This window comes from Zonotrichia albicollis, chromosome Z, assembly GCF_047830755.1.
Source record: "Zonotrichia albicollis isolate bZonAlb1 chromosome Z, bZonAlb1.hap1, whole genome shotgun sequence".
Classification (NCBI taxonomy): domain Eukaryota; kingdom Metazoa; phylum Chordata; class Aves; order Passeriformes; family Passerellidae; genus Zonotrichia; species Zonotrichia albicollis.
In genome coordinates this window covers 43,623,252-43,636,427 of record NC_133860.1, presented here as the reverse complement: position 1 = coordinate 43,636,427, position 13,176 = coordinate 43,623,252, and the positions used below count along the sequence as shown (strand labels likewise).

Genomic DNA, 13,176 nt, shown 5'->3' with positions numbered 1-13,176 from the left:
AGCTACTCAAATGAAAATAGGTTTAATATCTGTGTCTTTCCACACATAGATAATTTAAATACATTACAAGGAGGTAAGTGGAAGAACTGGGGGTAAAAACAAAAAATCCAAAAGTCCTGAGTTTAGATATATTATTCTTGACCAACATTTTGAGTCTTGGTTTTGACCATAATGACTCCAGGAAAAACTTAATCTATGCACATCTGCTCAGAGTGGTAATTTATACAATATTGCATAAGGTACCAATAGTTGTCCTCTGCCCAGTGCCATTCTCTGAGCTGTAGTTGATGTCACAACCCCTGCAGTCTCTGCAGGTGCAGTATATTTGTGAAGTAGTAGAGCAGCTAAAACATTTTGTCCTCAAAGCCCCTATGAAGAAATGAACTGCTAATGTAAAGGAAAGGCCTTTAATCCTGTTAAGAATTTAGTGAAGAGGATTGTGAAATCACAGATTTGCCTGTAAATGTTACTGGTTTTATATAGAAACCACAACCATAGAAAGAGAAGACAACTTCTATTCCTGCAAAGGCTCCAAAGTTGTGGTTATCATTAAAAGAAAATCAGAGAGAATTTTATTGAACACAGGTGATTAGTCTAGTGTACTTTGTCTTTCACTAATCTCACAGTTCTTTGCCATTTGTCTTCACTACATTGGATTAGCCCTCTTCCCTTTTTTTCCCCCTCTCTTTTCTGAACTTTGTGACTTTTTTTAAAAGGAAAAATCATACTGAAACACAAATGCAGCCAGATGAAGAGGAATTTTTCACCTGCAGTACAGCACAGAATTGACTGCCAGTGATCTGCTAGTGATCCAGTTTGCATCTTGTATGTTGACAGCAGAGTTGCACATATCTCACTGCCTCTGCTGTCTTTTCCCACCATCTTTTCCTCCCCTTTTATTTGTGTATAAACATGTATAGTACTCCCAGTTCAGGAGAAAGCAATAATGTGCTGATCTTGCACTTACAGAAGCAAAAGGAGAAGTTGCACAAACACTGTCAATGTCAGCACAAGTGTCTTCAAGTCTTTTCTCCTGGTGGACAGCATGATAAAATTTAAGGAGGCTTTTTATGGTCCAACACATTATGTGATCCGTCAGCTGGAGAGAGATAAAACACAGAACAAGCTTTCAAAGCACTTGAATATATGAGTTTCCATAGTTAGAGTGGAAAGAATCTCCAGTTTACTGAATAAGGCAGACCTACTGAAGAAATTAAATTGATCTTAAGCTAAATTTATGAAGAACAAGCTACTGTGTGAAACAATATCTTTTAGTTCCTGCTTTTAGCTCAGTACCATTTCTGTTACTAACTTTCCTTGTAATTTAGCAGTTCTTATTGATAGGAATAGCAAGCTGTTTTAAAGTAAAATTATTCCATTAATTTTAATTTAAATCTCATTTTCCCAGCACACTTTGCAAGAGCAAGGAAAGACCTGTTTTAAAACTAAAAAGTAGTAGCAATGAGGAGATTTTAAAAATGCCTTTCATTGCCTACAGAAATCTATATAAATCTATTATTGCTTTATAATACTATCAAAGTGATACCACTTCACCACTGTCTCTGAAAAAAATCAACTGAAATTTATGAGAAGTATTTAATCAGACCTTGTCTTTACTGGAAACAGTAATTTCTGTCCTCTGGGTGCATTACTGTAGAACCTCATTTCTTCCAATGTTTTTGTTCATGTACTTTCATCCATATTGATCATGACAACTCTTAAATGTTCTGCTAGTGAAAAACAGGTAGTTTCTCCTCTCTATCAATCAGATACTATATACCACAAGATAGATGGTAGTAAGTACTTAGAGACCAGCAAGTATAAATTATTATAGGGACCAATCAGATTAGTAAGTGATTACCAGGCTGATACCCACGTTTTGGATAGTCTTGCAGACTATTGGATAAAACAGACTTGTACTCTTACCGCTTTTGAAAGTGTATATAGGACTGCCACTGGGAAGAGATGTCAGAGGTCACCATATTAGTTTCACTTCTTACTACTAAAAATTTGGAGAGAACCTTTTGTTTTTGCAAAACAATCAGCTTCTCAGTTTTGTTTTTATAGGCTCTGGATCCCTCAGGGCAAAATTTGAGCTTTCAGGAGGACCCAGTAAACCAGCAACACTTGCAGTGCAATTCATCAGTGAAGGAAGCACCCTTTCAGGAGCAGATGTGGAACTCGTAGGCACTGGCTATCGGCTTTCCCTTCTTAAGAAGAGATTTGCCACTGGTAAGACACTGACATGCTTATATATTCAAATTAATGTTGTATATTCTCTAGTGTTAAATTCTAAAATATGAAACTGTTAAATGAGTGATGAGTTAAATAGTTACTCTTTATTGAAACGCTTTTGACAAGTCAGTTTGTTTTTCCACAGTATTCGGACTGCTCCAAGGAAAATATTGACAAAATCTAGTTTATCTATTGACTGCAAAAAATTTACCTTTGTTTTTCAGGACGGTATATGGCAGACTGTTGATGTACCTATGAAAGTCATTGGATCAGGAGTGCAAGAAACACTTGTGACGATAGGAACTCTGCCCTCTCTATTTTTCAAACACTATTTTAACATGCATTAATTTTTAAAAATATTGACTTACTTTGAGGCTAAACTACAGAAAGTAAATGCACTTTTAAAGTCATTTTGAAAACCTTTTATTACTTTACAATAGCACTGAAGTTAATTTCAACACTGTCTGTAAATGGTCAACTGCAATACTTGGGAAAATTTGTTGAAAAATTAGTAACTTTGTATAGATGAAGTCAAAATAGTAATCCACAGTTGTAATGGAAGTATGAAATTTTATGCTGTACTGTAAACATTAAACCTAAAATATAGGGGATCTAGTAAGAAATATTTGAGCTTTTCATAAGTAATACTCATTTTTCAGATTCTTTAATTGCCAGCATTTAATTGACAGTTTATAAAGATAGAGGCTATGTCTTGTGTAGTTCTTCTTTCCATTCATAACACAAGAACAGCTGAGTTAGAGATGTATAAAAATAACTTGATGCCCATGTATCATATATTATTAAAATGTAAGTTGTTTCATATAGGGTTTTTTTAACTAAGTGCAATGTGTTACAAATTGCAAAACACAGCAGAGATTTACTTCCGCAGTTAGTAAAAATTTTTGGGCCTTGTTATTATTTGAGTTAATGCAGTAGATTTAATTTATTTTTATATTAATTGCATAACTTTTGTGCCTTTTAAAAATGCCTGTGCCTATCTAATTTGATACTCATATGCCTCACTTCCTTTTACAAAGTGTGGCTCTTCATCAAGAAAGCATGGCGTTTGTATAATGCACAGAACTTTATAAAAATTCTTTTTACTGCAATTTATTTAGAAGGCAGGTTTTGCAAAAATTATAGTTTGTTTTAAAAGAAATTTAAAACACTGAATTATTTCCTCAATGAATAATTGCAAGTAAATGTGGTTTTGGTAAAGGGAGCTGCATCATGCAGTACTCGGAAACTTTTGAATTAACTAATTTTAATATCACCAAAGAGAAGAATCTGAAAAATCAGTGAGGATAGGAAAAACAAACTTCTGAAAGCAAACAGCATTACTCTTTGCTTTGCCTATAAGTCTTCAGACTTCGAGTGGTTTTGGGGATGTGCGATGTGAATGTACACATAGTACTTCAGGAGACATTGTAAAGAATATTTTATGGCTGCAGGGTGACAAATCCTGTCATGTGTTCATTTTTTTTATAGCTACCAGTTTCAATATTTGTATTGTAATCTAATCTGCTTGCTACAGCCTAAGCACAGGGAATTGACACATCAGTAACAATTTTTTTAAGCAAGTCACTAATTTAGAAAATTTTCTATGTATTTGTATTACCAAGCTTTTTTGTAATGTTGAAATGATAAGCATTGGGGCAAAATAATTCAATAACCTGCATTTGGCAAGTTCAAATGAACATTTAGCATACCAGTATGTATTTCAAATTCTCTATTAAAACAGTAAAATATGCTTGAGTTAATTCATGCAAAGCCAGTAATGAATTGGTCTGCTTTACAAGAAATTATGCCTTTGTAGAAGCTGCATAAATTGTCGTGTACTCTAGACACTTTTGCCGGTGAGAGTTTCATTGTTAGTGCTAAGAACATTGTGTACTGTAGATTGGATTGGAAGAGTATATTTGGCTCCTATATTTTGCTAATCTTATTGATGATAAATTTACAACTCATAAAATGGTGGTCTTTATATTGGAATTTTAATTGTAACCTGTTTTGCAATCAAACTGATTAACACAACAATATTTTATTAATGAAAACCCAAATCTATTATTGCTATTTTTAATCAAGTATTACATTAATTTCTAAGATAAATGAAGTAGTTAATGTTTCAGCACTTTTAAGCTAGCCTTCATTCTGGTGTTTTTCATACATTTGCTTTGGGTGCAGGTTACAGTTTTGAAGCCATACAAGTTTATATAGACATTTTGTAAAGAAACTCATAAACAACGTAAAAAGTATGTGTAGCTATCTGATTTAAAATAAAAAAAAACTTATGTAGCAAGCTGGTTCTTGCTTGTGTATACAGCAATGTCCCTTGTAGCTGCCTCCTAAGAAAATTAATTTGTGAAGACAACTCTAAAGGACCTGAATTTTTATGAATTGTTACTACATTAGACTGTAAATTAGAACATACAAGTTTATCTTTCAAAAATTGTAAATACTCTGAATTTTCATTAAATGTAAATTTTAAAAATTTTCACCCATAATAAACATGTAATATATAATTTAAATACTGATTTAAATTGCCTGTACTTTTGCAGTAAAGTTCTTCTAAGCAATAAGGTAATAGAGAAAAACCATGCCTGCATTGAACATTTGAAAATACTAATTTTTAAGTGATAAAGGGTAGAGATCATTATGAACTCTTTTGTATATATTTAAAATCATCACAGAGAAGGTAAATGGAAAAATGACTTTTCTAGAACATTTCATATTTACTAAACCGTAATGTCTGAGATGTCTGTAGTGCCCTACGCCTTTACTAAATTGATTTACTTCACTAATAAATTAGATAAGGCAAAACTGGATATGTTTATGAGAAAAATCTTGACTCGTGGACATGAGTTGCTGTCTGTAAATAGTGCTGTCAAATGCTGTACATTGGCTTTGTTTATGAGCCTATATCTTGTGTGTGCAGGAGAAGAATTAGTGACAAGATTGAAATAATTCCTTCTGATTTCTAATGTTCACCAGTCAAAAAGAGTAGACAATTTAGAACTTCTCCAGCAGTCTGTATGGTTTAGTCCTTCTAAGCTTTGAGCACAGAACAGAAGCTGAAACTGAACAAATGTTTTTGCATCTGTTTGGTTCCTACTAATCCCAGGGCCTGCAGAGGCTTACTAAGTAATAACTTATTAAATTCACTTTCTCAGCTGGTTGGATATCACTGCAATAGAGGTACCATTCTTGTCATGCAGGAAAGCAATAGTCCAAGGGCTTGATTCTTATCTTCTGGCAGGCAGGAATGAAGAGCACAAGTACGCAGTGGTCAGACTGGTCCATGTAACACAGTAGTCTGGTCGTCAACACCAGCCAAAGAACAGGCTAAGCCTTGGAGAGCTAATGTGTCATTTGCTTTCTGATCCCCCAGCACCTCATTTGTTGGTTAGAAATGTAAAAAGGTGCTGCTCAGTTCTTCTGGTATTCATTGAACTTAAAGTGTAACAGATCTGACTGAGGCTGCTCTGGCACTTCTTTTAACACTTGACTTGCACCCACATACTGCTCATAACTGCTGCAAACTGGATCTCTACTGTCCAAGCAGGTTTGTGATTATCTAACTACACAATCAGGTAGTTTTTCAGGGAAACCTATCTCTAGCACTGCAAAATAACATTTCTGTAGGGTATTTGAAGGAGCTAAGGTATTTAATTATGAACTGGAACAGCATGAGATTTACAACTGTGGCAAGTTTTGCTATCTAACATAAAAACAAGATCTTGCATCATGGCAAAAAGTATTACATTTCAAGTCTTGTATGTTTGCAAAGCTTAAGATACACAGATGTTAAGATGCCTATCTTAAGTTTTGCAATTCATACATAATTGGTTTCCATTTCAGTTGTTGTGAAAGGGAAATTATACTTAAGAGCGTGCAAGAAAAAAAGTCAGGAATTCCTCCAAGCATAGCATAAGCTAAAAACAGTTCAAAGTACTAAAGCATTAGATAACACATCTACTGTTGAGTTAGCATTGATTGGACTGATCAAAAAGTCTCTCAAGTGAAAACAGAATTTTTATCTTTAATTCTACATAAATTACACCAGTAAGTATTCTGCTCGGCTTACTTTGACCTCCATGTTTACTGATATGTTGTTGATTTTTGGATTCTCCATTACTTCGTTCAATAACCAATATAAGGCATACAGTCTTAAAAGAAGAGGCCTCTTCTGGATTACTTACTGAACATTTAGAGCTCTAATTCTGCATTTTCTGTAACTGCTTTTTTTCACTTCCTTTGGAATAAATTCTTTTTGTTTTTCAATCTGCGATGGCTACTTTAATTACTGTAACCTAAAATATCTTTATCATTGTTCTAGCTGAATTTATTTCTAACAATCTTGTTCTGTGACTTAGTTACTATTACTCAGGAGGTTTTTCAGAAAAGTTAATAATCATAAGCTGTAAATCATGCCAATTTCACTACTCTGATTATTCAACTTTTCCTTTTATCATGTCCCAACCTGTTTTCTTCAAGTTCTCAGCTCTTAAGTCATGTTTTCTACTCCAGAAAGTTAGCAGTGGTAATGTGTTCAGTAATTACTCAAATAATATAATATTTATATAATAAATTACTACGCCAGCACTGCGCGTGGGCGTACACGGCCCTGGAATCCGGCTATCTGGTGAGAGGTGAAGGCCAGGGCCCCTGCACAGCTGAAGCCAGCCCCCCTCGGCGTCTTGGCCTCGGGCTGAGCTGGGTGATAGCTCGGAGCAGCGCGGTGTGAGACGAATTAGGAGGCGACCACTTGCTGGGGGTAAACTGTCGGTTTATTACAGAAGAGCCAACAAGGAGGGGAACCACCCAGCAAATGGCCCCGAGCAGGGGGCGGGAGAGGGTTTTAAGGAAAAAGGGGGGAAGAAGGCAGGGAAACCTGGCTAACCAATAGTAATACATATTTGGAGGTGCGAAACATAATTGATATACCAAAGTAACCAACTGTTATAAATCATAGGAGGGGCTCCGGGGCTACAGCCAACCATAACTCCCAGAGAAAAGAAAGTTCTCGAAACCTGGGAGGAGAACACCACAGCACATCCTGGTTAAGGAAGCAGCCCATTTTTATAGTAATTGATGATTCTCCCCTCCAGATGTCCTCTCCTGTTTTGCTATTTGATAAGCTTCTTATAATATCCATGGCTTTATAAGACTTCCCTTCTGTTTCCCACTCTTGTCATTGGTAGGTTATATGAGCATCATCACTGAACTGAAACAGTCATAACAGAAATGTTAAAGTTGCTCCAATGTTAGTACCAATGAATTGCATCCAGGTAAGATGCACTAATGCAGGGGTGGAAGAAAACCAAAGCCCAACTCAAAAGCTCAAAAACTGTTGTTCACCTTCCATCTCTGTTGAACACTTTTTCTCTGACACCTTACAGGACCATGCATTTAGACAGAGAATCAAAGACAGAGAACAGACAGAAGGTTAAGCCCCTAAGCACCTGACTTCATTCTTCAATGCAAGTTTCTCCCTCTCAGGTGAGAATTCCATGGCCTTGTGCATGAGTCCCTTCTCACTTTTGAGCAGTTCCTAGGTTGACAGCACACTCCAAGCGCCTGATTGAAAACAGTAGATTGCATCCCTGCTTCTAGTGAGATTACAGAATAAATTTAGTTTTATTTGGGGACTAAAATGCAGAAGATTTCTCAATGTAAAAACTGCATCTTGTACATCTAGCACAAGAAACTCGGTCCTCAGACAACCGCTATTAGTCTGGCGTAATTTCTTTAGCTAGAATAGGGTAGCAAACACTACACTCACAGGAGAGAGAATAGGAAAATTACAGGGAAAAATTAATGTGGGCACAAGTGTTCCCTGCAGATTAAGGGAAGAATATGTATGCCACAACTTTCCAATAGAGGAGTTGAAAATTAAATTCATGATGATGGGCCATTAGAGTTACTTTATCGGCATTTTTGCAAGATACTTGAGAATACTATCAAACTTCTCAAAATAGAAGTGTTGTCTTTAATATGATGGCAAAACATGGAGGATGTGTTCTCTGTTCACCTAGCTATGAGCTAGAACTGGTCACTACTGCACTCACCTAAGTACCAGTCTTTGCTTACAGGAAACAAAAAGTTTCCCAGTGAGAGAAATATGGAACCTGTCCTCCCATTTTCCTCAGCTATGACCTTTCCACACTGTTTAAGGTGCTTTTGCCAGCTGCTCCCCAAGGGATGCCACAAAAACATTCTTTAGAATTCAAGAGGTTTTTGGCAAATACCATTTTGTAGTCATTCCTCCAAGTGATTCTCCGCCTCAAAAGAGTCCTACAGTAACATGGTTTTGATATAGAAGTGTGAAACCGTTGAATAATGTTTCTCAGGAAGGAGTTCATCCTTCATGTAGGCAGCAACAGTGCAGTCTATGGCTTTTCATGGTACTTGTGATTAGGAAAAACCAGCTGTTGTCACAAATTGTAAAAGAAACTTTCAAAAAAGTGTTACGCTGTTCTTGAAGTGGTAACTGTTACCTCAGCATCAGTTTATAAGCAAACAATGTTCTGAGTTTTACCAGGTTGGAGTCCTTCTGGGCCCAGAAACATGGACTCAGCTATACCTTCTGTCTAGGTCATCAGTAAAGGTGTTTGTATCAACACACAGGAGGGGCAGTAGTATCCAGAAGACTTGTACACTATTTCAATTATTGACAACACTGTTGCCATAATTTTCGTGTGTGGAGCAAAAATGCTTTGTTTGTATGACAAGCAGCACCAGTGTCCTGCTATGTCCTCTTACATACTGTAAAGTATTCACAGCATATGATGCCATACACAACAGAGTCTGAACAGAAGACCAATTTTTGCATCACCCCTCTAAAGCTAAGTGGTGATTAGCTATCTCCTGCTACTTCATTCAGTTATCTTTTCAGTTGTTTTTTCTGGAATTGTAAAATATTGTAAAACAATAAGAATATTGTTAAGACATTGGCTGGTGTTTGTAAGGAACAATATCTTACTTATCTGTTCAGACAAAGACTGGTTATACAATTGTTTTAAAATTCTTGTTAAGTCTCTTTGGACACTTGCCTTTAGTTAAAGGATCTCCTATTCTCTTCAACATTTAAAAGTGTTCCACACTTGTTCTGTATCTCCATGAAAGTTTAGGAAGCCCTTCTTTGCCTCTCTCCTAGCAAAGCAGGTGTTTTAATGGTTATTGCTGCCACTGTCTATATGTGAAGACATGTGAATTGTATGTTTACAACAGATACACAATCATATCTAACCAGATGTTTGCAAGTAATTATTCAAATGAGTATTAGATCACATCACATGTATCTTTCATTGTTCTCCATATGTGTAACTGGCTCTACAGAGAATAGTGTTGGCATATACTCCACTGTCATCTCTATAACCAACTATGACAGTAGTAGCAACCTTACCAAGGTGCGGAACATGTTAAAAATATGTGGAATTATTTCTATGGTGAAGAAACTGATGTAAGCCTCAAGAAATAAGGCACACTGCATCAGACCTCCTTTCTATAGTCAGTATTTTTTAAATCAGAAAAACACACAGCTGCTGGTAAGGATCATATTGGAGCGACTTACAGTCTGCTTACAATTTGGTTTACACAGCTACTGTTAGCTTTCAAGTGGTTTTCTGTCATCCGTGTCTAATCTTGGAGAACTCCTTTGGAACACCTGCCTGGGTTAAGAAATTCAGTGCTCTTGTACAGCAAGCTGTTTTCTTCTAGGAAGGTCCTGGACTCTGTAGAAACTGCCAAACTTGCTGGCTGTTAGGAGGTTATGGGCAATACATTTGTAGTGCCAGAATGAGCTCAAAAGTGGGGGTGGGAGCATAGCAGTTATGGAAAGAAACAGACATAAATGAAACTCTCTGATACAGTTGACAAAGAATCATAAATAACACGTCATTTTAAGTTGCCTACCTGAACTGCACAACCAAACATTAGTGACAACCAAGTCAGAATTATTTGATTGCATTTGTTGTTAGTAATCAGATTCAAGTAGTATGGCCAGGTGTTACTACAAATGGTCAACTTTTATATTTTTGGATATGCTCATAATTCAATAATCCTTCGAGTGAGATGCCTATCATAAATGAACACAACCCAATAAGTTTCCACTACAGCTTCATGATGAGCAGTTACCTCAATAGTTCAACATTGTCAAAAGGCATGGGCCAAGCTGTCCATCTTCACTCAACACCCCTTGTATCAGCTCTGTACCACCTCTGTACATATCTGCTTACTAACCAAACATAAGTCAAAGTCAGAAAGCAAGAAAATTCTGTTCTAAGTTAAGCCAGCTGAATCATCTTGCAGGAGGATCTGGCAAATAGGGATTCCTGACCTAGGAGTAGAGATGGAATAGGGAATGAGATCTCCCAATACAGACAACAACACATCACCAGCCTGGGCCTACTAAATCACAGTCAGCAGCTGGCTCCAATGACATAAGGGACGACTTCTCTTAATAGTGGCTTTAAATCCTGAAATTATAAACTATACAAGATTGATAAGAAAAGAAAATTAAATACAGGGGTAGGAAAGTCCATGGAGATAGTTTCACTGAGGGTGAAAAACAGGTGTTTGCTCTAAAAAACAACAAAAATGTTTCCCTTCCACTGTGTTATGGGATCCATACTAGCTGGATATGCTAGAATTGGTATAAATAAAGAGAGTGAGAAAGAAAAGTATTCTGTAAATATTTTGCCATATCTCTTTCAGGCTATCTAGATCATGTAGTCACATGGTGAAAATACTTGGCAATCCAAGAGTATCTAAAGAGAGATATTAATACATCATCTACTAAAATAAATATTTTTAAACCAGCATATCTGATAAACAACATCCAAGAATTTAGGAAGTTGAATAAGCCATACTATGGATCATTAATTTTTATTTCAGTGATTCTCAAATACTGGAAAGGATTAGAAGATTAAAAGAAAGATAACACCATTACAGGAGAAAAAAAAGGGAAAAAAAAAAGAAAGGGTGTCAATCCAAATAACTATAATATAGAACTTGGTAAGAAAATTTTAAAAAGCATTTAAGATAATTAGTGTCAATCATGGATGTACCAAATAAAGGTCTACTAATTTAGGATTAGGTTGAAAATCTGGTTCATAAGAATAATAGGGTCAAAGGAAAAAAGGATTTATGTAAGATGCCTGATTTAGAAGTACACAACATTTGGTTTATAACTAGAGCAATGCAAGAACATAATTAAAAAATTAGTTGTAAGATGTAACTGAAGAGGGAATCAAATTTAAACACCATTCTGGTGGATTCCTGCAGACTTCATAATATCTAATATTTTTCCAATTACTGATGTTAAAAAAGCTGAAACTTTGCAGATGAGGTTGGAGGACAAAAAAATATGCTAGGTTTCAAGTGCAGTTTTTAACCACTTTATGTCATCCAAAATGGCAGGAGGATGCTATAGAATCATATAAGTAGGGACAAAAAAACATCCCTTTGGGATTACTAAGGATATTCCTGAACTATTCTTAAAAAGTCACCCAGCACTAGATCTTGTGAAAAGTCTGCAGATCTTCATGGGATCACAGAAGATCTGAGGCTAGAAGAAACTCTGAACATCACCTAGTCACTTCCCAAGCTCAAAGCAGGGACAAAGACCCAAAGTTTTACCAAACTTCTTGCAATCTCCACCCATGTTTTCCTATATCCATGATAGATCATATGAGTCCCTTAAAGACAATTAAGATGTTTGATATGATTCAGGCGCATATTATGGACCAAGTCAAATGTTCTTATCCCTCCAATAAAAGCTCTACCATGAAGATGAATTCTTACACTATAATATAGTTGTGTACTTGCAGAGAAGATACAAACCTTGGTGGAGGGCACCTAGGCACTTTTTTCTTATGTTTCTGAAATCTTTCCTCAGAAAATGCAAGATGTATCAGTGATTCCCTGTTTGGAGTATAGTATAAAAAGGGAAAGGGACCATTTGTCAGAAAAAAGATAAGATCAATATTCAGAAATTTTTCATGGCACATAGATGAATCCTCTCCCTTTGTCTCAAGGCTTTCAGAAATTACTTCTGGCTTCAAGTCTCCTGAATAAGTAAGAGAAATCTGAGTTTGAGAGAATTCAACAACCTGTAGTGCTGGTCACAACACAGACTTTTAATATCTTTTAACATTGGACAGCAAGTAGCTTAGGTGTGTTGCAGTAGCATCCCATAAGTACTATTAGTTAAAGAAAGGCTTTCAGCTCTATTTCCTGGATACATCCATGCACAGACATGCATCTGCAACACTTCAAAGAAACAATAACCTGCCTTACTCCTGTGATGATGAATTACTCAATATGGGAAAACAAACTTTGAGATTGCATAGAAATTAATTATCATAATCTATAACAGCAAAATAAATAGATAAATCAAGCAAAATATCAGCAAAAAATCAGCTTAGACAAGGCCCCCATAAAAAACCAAACAAAAACAAAACAAAAAAAAACCCAAAACAACTTATACTGCATTTATAATGATGTGTGAAAGTACTGGTCATGAATGAGATAAAAATCCTTGTTTCCTTTTTCAATTTTTAAACAAAATTCACTAACATGTTAAATGCAGAGGGAGACACATTGATCTAAATATTATTAATTTACCTTCCTTTAAAATCAATATGGAGGCTATTGAAAAAAAAAAAAAAAGCTGTGGGACTTGCAAAACCAGTGGAATAGAACACCAGTGATTTGAGTCTATTTTATACTATCAAACTCTAAGGAGTTACTTCATCTCAACTGATAAGAACCTAGGTAGCAAAAAGTATTCCATGTACGGCAAAAGCACTGTTGTCAGAAAAAACGTCATCAGAAGCTTTCCCCATGTCCTATAGAGCCAATGCCAGCCAGCATGGCATTGGACCTGCTACTGGACAAGGCCAAGGCCATCAGTGGCAGAACCTCTAGGGTAATATATTT

At 36.0% G+C, this 13,176-nt stretch overlaps 1 protein-coding gene across 6 annotated transcripts in view; it reads left to right on the top strand.

The window, feature by feature from the left end:
- Positions 1-12,927, top strand: part of FCHO2 (FCH and mu domain containing endocytic adaptor 2) — a 92,570-nt gene extending 79,643 nt beyond the window's left edge. For all 6 annotated transcript variants that reach the window (XM_074533283.1, XM_074533281.1, XM_074533285.1 and 3 more), the window contains 2 exons: positions 2,068-2,232; positions 2,460-12,927. In XM_074533283.1, coding sequence (XP_074389384.1) covers positions 2,068-2,232; positions 2,460-2,482 — 188 coding nt within the window. In that variant the 3' untranslated portion in view covers positions 2,483-12,927. The remainder of the gene's footprint in view (positions 1-2,067; positions 2,233-2,459) is intronic.
- The last annotated feature ends 249 nt before the right edge of the window (positions 12,928-13,176 follow it).